This window comes from Camponotus vicinus, unplaced genomic scaffold (genome assembly GCF_025532165.1).
Source record: "Camponotus vicinus isolate PSW18456_S1 unplaced genomic scaffold, iyCamVici1.0 SCAF_2, whole genome shotgun sequence".
NCBI lineage: Eukaryota > Metazoa > Arthropoda > Insecta > Hymenoptera > Formicidae > Camponotus > Camponotus vicinus.
Window position 1 is genome coordinate 18,488,641 of NW_028141956.1, and position 8,527 is coordinate 18,497,167.

General features: G+C 31.4%; 2 protein-coding genes across 2 annotated transcripts; one reads left to right on the forward strand and one right to left on the reverse strand.

Annotated features, from left to right (window-relative positions):
* The first annotated feature begins 2,457 nt into the window (after positions 1-2,457).
* LOC145966687 (SNAPIN protein homolog) lies at positions 2,458-5,992 on the forward strand. The gene is made up of 3 exons (XM_083090970.1): positions 2,458-2,836; positions 2,916-3,143; positions 3,516-5,992. The coding sequence occupies exons 2-3, from the start codon at positions 2,992-2,994 to the stop codon at positions 3,556-3,558; spliced, it is 195 nt and encodes a 64-aa protein (XP_082947096.1). The 5' UTR covers positions 2,458-2,836; positions 2,916-2,991; the 3' UTR covers positions 3,559-5,992.
* Positions 4,827-8,297, reverse strand: LOC145966686 (uncharacterized). The gene is made up of 5 exons (XM_083090969.1): positions 7,830-8,297; positions 6,983-7,033; positions 6,179-6,214; positions 5,622-5,909; positions 4,827-5,226 (listed from the first exon to the last, which is right to left on the reverse strand). Exons 1-5 carry the CDS (start codon positions 7,844-7,846, stop codon positions 5,202-5,204), a joined length of 417 nt encoding a protein of 138 aa, XP_082947095.1. The 5' UTR covers positions 7,847-8,297; the 3' UTR covers positions 4,827-5,201.
* Positions 8,298-8,527: the final 230 nt, after the last annotated feature.

The following is an 8,527-nucleotide window of genomic DNA, read 5'->3' on the forward strand; positions in this document are numbered from 1 at the left end:
AGCACGGTGTGTGCGGCGGGCACCGTGCCGGATAGGACTACCGCCTCTACTAAAGAATGTGAGAGAGTCGAGCCTGCAACCGCAGAAAGCTCAATAGATGTTACGGCATGTACAGCGGAAACACCAGATCGCCCACGCCAGGGCTCTGGCGACACAATAATGACGACTCCCAGTCCTGAACGGATGATAGAGATTATCTTTCCCGCCATCCAGGATAGCTGGGTGAATATAGTAGAAGAAGAAGAAAGGATGACTACCGTCATCCCTGATCCTCTAGTAAGTATGGAGGTTGAGGATGTAAACCTCCCTTCACGTACGGCGGCTAAACGCAAAAAGAAAAGAGATATGGACTCAGACTCTTTGGAGGACAGTGTATCCGAAGCAACTAAAGGTCCGACGCTTCGAACGCGTCCGTTGAGAAAGCGTATGCCAGCTGAGCAAGCTGCCACAATGAGCAAGGACGACGACGCCCAAATGTGTTCAAATCCTGATAGCGCTCTATCAGGTACGGATCGCGATGATAGAACAGGAAAAGTAGGCAGATCTCGCCGTAAGATCAAAGCAATAGATCCTATTCTCGCAGAACAGGAAATTTTAAAGAAAACGGGAACTGCTCCCGAGCATATCGAGGCGGGTCTTCTTCGAGCAATGACAGCAGCCGATGTGTGCGCACAGGCGCTAGAATACATTTCCACCATTGAGATGATACGCACAAAGTGCGGTCGTATGTAAGGTGGCTTGAGCGGAGAACTCCGTAGAAGAACATGCGGGTTAGGTGAGCTCGTCCGTGAGCTACAGTATAAAGCGGAAGCTGTGGGAGACCCAAGTTCCCTCAAGGCTAAAATTGAAGAGCTAATCGAAGACGCCAAGAAAAGCAAAAGAGACAGGGCTAAGGAAGAAGAGAGAAGGAAGAGAGAACACAGCAAACTCCAAGAGATCATTGCTGATCTGAAAAAAGAAAATTTGGAGATCAGGAAAGAAAATAGAAATATGAGAATAGAGCTGAAGAAAGAAATGCAAGGCATACGAGCGAGTCTAGATAAAGATCAAAGAAAGACATCACCAGAAAAGAGAGAGACGAAAGAGAAGAAGAGAGTATCTTTTGAAAAAGAGAAATCTGGGTCTCCCACAGTACACACGCCTCAAAAGACACGGACTGACAAAGCAATGGCTCAAGTCTTCGGTGGAAAGAGCTCCCCCACCGAGAGTACAATAGCATTCCAACAACTCGAGGAAGATCTGCAAAACGTGTACAAAATAACTGGCGGAGATGATTGGCCCATGTTCGGAGAATCCTGGTCTCCTCCTACCAGCAAAAAGCGGAAACTCGAGGAAGGAGATAGCTGGAGCATAAGTCCTCTGAAGCAAAGCACATTGACAGACACATTGGACAGAGGAAATATATCTCGTATGAATATGGCGACGGGAGGTACGCCAACTATCAGATATGTGTTCCCTCCAGAAGGAGTCCCCAGCACGAGCCGAGGAATTCCTACTATGGTTTTCACTGGTGCCGGAAATGGAGGAACCACTGCCGGCCTGCGATCGGATATCAGACTAAAGGGAAATGTGCAAGTGGCACCCCCCCGTGACACATTTAGGGAGCAAAGGCTATCCTATGCTAATATAGTAAAGAAAGACTATTTACAAAAGAAAGATTATTTACAAGAGAAAGGCAACTCACAAGGGTATAGATTAACGGCACAGATTCCACAGGATCAGGAGCCGGAGAAACAAGAATGGTTTACAGTTGGAAGGGCAGGTAAACCAATCCAAAAGAAAGACACTAAGATGTCCAAACGGCAAAGTCTTAAAAATAGGATTAGGAAGGAAAGGAGACGAATTCCCGCAACGGCCGCCATTAGTATCAGGGGAAGTAGCGCAGACTTCTCCTATGCTGATGCTCTCAAGCAGGCTCGCGAAAATATCTCCCTTAAGGACTTGGACATTCGAAGCCCAAAAATAAGAAAGGGAATCAGTGGTTCCACCATAATAGAAATCTCTGGTCCAGAGAATATCAAAAAAGCTGACTTGCTAGCTGCTGAGATGAGCAAAATACTAGCCGGTAAGGCGAAAGTCTCTCGCCCCAATATTAAGGGGGAAATTAAGTTAGTCGGTCTAGACGAATCGATATTGAGTGAAGAAGTACGTGCGGCAATTGCCTCCGAAGGATTATGTACGCAGGAAGAAGTCAAAGTAGGGCAAATAGGACGCAATAGATCCGGTGATGGAATGGTCTGGGCCAAATGCCCGAAAACAGCGGCACTAACACTGGCGGAAAAGAAAAAGATCCAAATTGGCTGGTCACGAGTAACTATAGAATTGCTCCCAAATCGACCCATTCAATGTAACAAATGTTGGGCTCTCGGTCATGTGCGGTCCAAATGCAAGTCCAATCAAGAGACACGGTAGTGTCTTTGCTAAGTCCCAGCGTAAGCAAAAAATGCACTCCGTGTATTATTACGCGAGTCGGATTGAGAGTATAACTCGATATTTTTATTTCTCATATAACCGCTCAACGGATCGAGTTCTTAGTAGAATTAATCGATAGCTTGGGTTTAAATTAAATAATAAAAGTGTTTTTATTTTTGCGCTACGTGCTCTGTAAACGGAGATATCATGATGCAAAGTCTGAAATGTGAAAATTTCGATTAAGAAACGTCGTCATGGTCGTCATCAACTCCTCTTAACGTAACAAAGAAAATACAGAAATACGTTTCCAACGTCTGCCACAAGAATGCGCTAGCAGTGATTCACGCGACGCAGCATTAGTAGCGCTCTGTGGCGTTAACGGTGCTTATAAATATGTTGTAAAAGGTTAAGTGTGTCACTTCAGGTAATTATATAAAATAATTAATAATATACATATAACATTTATATATTTAGATTAGATTGTATCTATATTATTATTTCAGATTATATATATATATATATATATATATATATATATATCAAGAGACACGGTAGTGTCTACTTCACTACAGCTATAACATGGACGTGGACACAGCGAGTGACAATACATCTATCGACGACAAGATAGATGACTTTTGCGAAAATCCGACGCGGGATGCATTAACGGAAGGTCTTATGAGTCTCTTGAAACTTACGGTGGATCAACTGGACGAGAGAATTCGCGCCACAAGGTGACGTCAAGTTTTCTGTTTTCAGCGCGCATGCAATAATAGTAACATTTATTTTTCGCGTTTCTTCTTGCAAATTTACGTATATTTATTATTCTTATATTTCTTTCACAGTATGTACTATTTATTGCAAAATATATGTTTATTCATCGAATTGTAACGATAAAAAATTGCGATTTACTTACACAAGCGACATATATATCTTATTGTTACCTATTTTACAAGAATTCTTGAGCATTTTGAAAATCATTTTCAATTTTCATATATAATTATTGGAATGTTATAAAAAATTGTGCTTTTATCATGTACTACAAGTTGCGTACAAAAGTTGCGAAGAGTATTATTTTTTATGCATAACTATTCTCTTTGTTATAGGATATGTCAAATAGAGCTGAAGCAGCGGATTGTTATTACTTAACATTGATTACTTTGCAAGTTTTATAAAAGAAATTTCTTACAATTTTCACCGTAAATTTTATGGAAACTCCAGTAGTTAATTTATCAGATGAAGAACTTAAGACAGTTTATGATCCTTCTGAGAATTCGTATCTTTTAATAGATGATTTGGAAGAAGATTTAGACATTCTGCATGCGATGAAACCTGTGATTTGTTTAGAAATAGGTAGTGGTTCTGGTATAGTCATCACAGCTCTAGCAATGGCATTGAAAAAATATAATGCTCATTTTATTGCAATTGATATAATCATTATAACATAGAATATTGAAATTCAAAATTTCAAAATTAAAAATAATTTATGCTTTGCGAAAGAAAATTAAAAATGAAAAATAGTTTATGCAAAAGCATAGAAAGAAAAAATCATTATAACATAGAATATTGAAATTCAAAATTTCAAAATTAAAAATAATTTATGCTTTGCGAAAGAAAATTAAAAATGAAAAGTAGTTTATGCAAAAGCATAGAAAGAAAAAATCATCATAACATAGAATATTGAAATTCAAAATTTCAAAATTAAAAATAATTTATGCTTTGCGAAAGAAAATTAAAAATGAAAAGTAGTTTATGCAAAAGCATAGAAAGAAAAAATAAATACTCTATGCTATGATGATATTACATACACACACGCACACGCATGTACACATATACAAACATATTTTTATATCATCATAACGTAGAATATTTAAATTTTCAAAATTAAAAATAGCTTATGCTTTGCAAAAGGAAATGAAAAATAAAAAGTAGTTTATGCAAAGCATAGAAAGAAAAAACAAAGACACATTTATAAAAAATATTCTATGTTATGATGATACACACACACACACGCACAAACGCACACGCACAAACTAATCATGGAAGAAGTAATGGAGTCAGTAATTGAATTATCGTCATCGTTACATGTTGAGGCTGAAGCGATTTTAAAAGAAATCATCATAACATAGAATTTTTAAATTTCAAAATTAAAAGTAGCTTATGCTTTGCAAAAGAAAATTAAAAATAAAAAGTAGTTTATGCAAAGCATAGAAAGAAAAAACGAAAAAACACATTTATAAAAAAAAATATTCTATGTATGATGATGTACACACACACACACACATATACACACGCACACACACACACAAACATATTTTTATATCATCATAACATAGAGTATTGAAATTCAAAATTTCAAAATTAAAAATAACTTATGCTTTGCGAAAGAAAATTAAAAATGAAAAGTAGTTTATGCAAAAGCATAGAAAGAAAAAATAAATACTCTATGCTATGATGATATTACATACACACACGCACACGCATGTACACATATACAAACATATTTTTATATCATCATAACGTAGAATATTTAAATTTTTAAAATTAAAAATAGCTTATGCTTTGCAAAAGGAAATGAAAAATAAAAAGTAGTTTGTGCAAAGCATAGAAAGAAAAAACAAAAAGACACATTTATAAAAAATATTCTATGTTATGATGATACACACACACACACACACGCACACGCATACACATTTAAATATTAATAAAAATTAAAAATATTATTTCTATAACGGGCTGAGGTTCTTGGATTGGAACTTCGGCCTCGGGCTCGTCCTCTCGACCGTCCCGCTCTAGCCCATCGTGCACGCGGTTGTTCTACAATAAAAGAAATATTTTAATGTTATTTTATTTGAATATAATATTTAAAGAAGAACTGCACGGATTAACTATATTGAAAGTTAATAAATCTAATTTTAATATATGTACATTCAGATTCATGAATTTAACATTACGCAAAATACTTTTAGCCTTTTAAAATATAAAAATAATTATTTGTGAATTAAAAATTTTTTTTGTAAAATATAATTTATACGACACAAAAATTCATGAAAATACAAATTTTAATTCTATAGAAGGCTAAAAATACTTTGGGCAATGTTAAATTCATAAATCTGAAAATGTAATAGATTTATTAACTTTTAACATAGCTGATTCATTTAGCTGATTCCTTTATAATTAACGTGCCAATTATATAATTCAAAATTATTTACCTCTTACTTGCCCCGCTGTCGTTATCGGTGACGACGGCGGCGGTGGCAGCGGTGACGACGCTGACGGCGATGGCAGCGGTGACGACGTTGACCGCGGCAGTGGCGGTGGTAGTGATGCCATCGTTGGTGGCGGCGATTCTTTTTGTGTTTCCATTAATTTTTGTGTTTCCATTAATTTTTGTATTTTTTTTTTTAAGTATTATATTTTCTTTTAAAGCCGCTTCAGCCTCAACACGTAAAAAGGACGACAATTCAATTTCTGGCTCCATTTCTTCCATATTGTAGGTTCTGAAAGAATGGAAACATATAAAATATATATTATAAAATATGTTTAGAAATGATAGTAGAAATGATAGATAATAAATGATTAATCTTCATTTTAATCTTTTATTGTAATGCATATATGTATTATGTGTGCAACACAAATATGAATTACAATAAAAAATAAGTAATTACAATAAGTGAATTACAATAAAAATAGTAAAATAAATTTTTATTCCCTTGTTATCTATCATTTCTTACGCATATGTATTAATAATATAATGTGTTACACTTACTTTTTAGGATTTTCTTCATTTTCCTTTTCGTTAGATCTGAAAATAGAAATGTATAAAATATATTGTACAATATAAAATATTTTTGTATTACAATAAAAGATTAAAATAAAAATTAATTCTTTGTCATCTATTTTTATTATATATTTCTATATTTTTATTATATATATGTATTACAATATGTATTACAATAAAGTGTTAAAATAAAAGTTAACCAAGTATTGTGTGTGCAATACATATGCATTATAATAAAAGATTAAGATAATAAAATATTAAAATAGATTATAAAACATTTTTATAATGAAATAATAGATTGTTATCTATCATTTCTATAAAAAATTTTATAATATTTTATTATTTTATATATTTTATTATTTTAATCTTTATTGTAATGCATATGAGTTGCACACACAATACTTGGTTAACCTTTATTTTAATCTTTTATTGTAATACATATATATGTGTTATACGCAGAAGTACATATAGTTACGTATCGCAACAACTAATGGTTAGTTTTAATTTTAATGGTCTATTTTAATCTTTTATTATAATGTATTTGTATTGCGCATGCAACATATAGTAATATATATGTATTATAACAATCATTAGTTATTGCGATGAGTAATTATATGTATTTGTATGTATAATACATATATGAATTATAAGACATTTAAATAAAAGTTAAACAGTATCATGCGTGAAACATATATAATAGAAGATTATAATAAAAGATTGAAATAAAATATATAAAATAATAAATTATATTATAAAATATCTTTATAGATATTATTAATAATCATTGCTTACCTTTTGTGAGTTTCATTATCATTAATTGCTGGTTCTTTTTCGTTTCTGGAACTGTAAATGTATAATATAAGTTATAAAATATTTGTATAAAAATGATAGAAAACGTATTGGTTTATCTTTATTTTATTCTTTTATTGTAATACATATGTATTGCATGCACAACATATACATATTACAATAACGAATTAAAATAAAGATAAACTATTTCATTTCTATAAAGATCTTTTATAATATTTTATTATTTTATATATTTTTAATCTTTTATTGTGCATATTTGTTGCGTGCACAATATTTAGTTAACTTTTATTGTAATGCATTTATATTGCTATATGTTGCGTGCACAATACAAATGTATTATAATAAAGGATTAAAATAATCATTAATTATTGCGATGAATAACTATATGTATTTCTGCGTATAACATATATTTTATGTATTATAATAAAGGGTTAAAATAAAGATTAGCCAAGTATTGTGCATGCAATACATATGCATTATAATAAAAGATTAAGATAATAGAATAATAAAATAATAAATTATAAAATATCTTTATAGAAATGATAGATAAGTGATTAATTTTTGTTTTTATCTTTTATTGGAAGTGAAAATATATAATATAAATTATAAAATATTTTTATAAAAATGATAGATAACGTTTTGGTTTATCTTTATTTTAATATTTTCTTATAATATGTATCACGAGTGCAACATATAATGTGTGTATTACGATAAAAGATTAAAATAAAGGTTAACCAATATTATCTATTATTTGTATATTAATAAAATTTATATATATATATATATATATATATATATATATATATAATGTATTTATATTCATGCTTACCTTTTGCGATTAGCCATTGTAAAAAGTGGAAAATAACTCACTTTTTCTCCGTTCCATTTATATATTCAATGATAAATTAGATAAGCAAAGCAACGATTATTCATTAATGGATTTATAAGTATTAATTGTGAATAATAAATGTAGATTTCTAATGACATATTGATTTGTAATTATCCGTTATTTTTGCAATAAGAATAGCAAAGAAGTTTGAAGGATCTGAATATCTATATAGTAAGCAAAGAGGACCGTCGAATTTTAATGAAATATGACGGGGGTGGTGGCGGGTTCTTTGCTCATTTATTTAAAGATGTTTAACATATAGTACAAAAAAGAGTGATATCCCTAAAAAAATTACCCTTTTAAAAAAAAGGTAAAAAAAGGTGCTAAGTCCGCGTAAAAAACAGTATATGTATTTGCAAAATAGTGTATTATTAACTGTAAAAAACTATTGTAAAAAACCTGTCTCCAAAATAGTGTTATTTTAAAACTGTAAAAAACCTATCTTCAAAATAGGATTATTTTAATCTACAAAATAGTTATTTTAATCTGCACAAAATAGTGTTATTTTAAACCGTAAAAAATTGTTCTACAAATTATTTTAATTTTGTGTAAAATTGTATATCCTACAAAAATAATGATATCAAAAAAATTGCGCTAAGTGAAAATAAAAACTTATAAAAATATTTTAACCAAAAGAA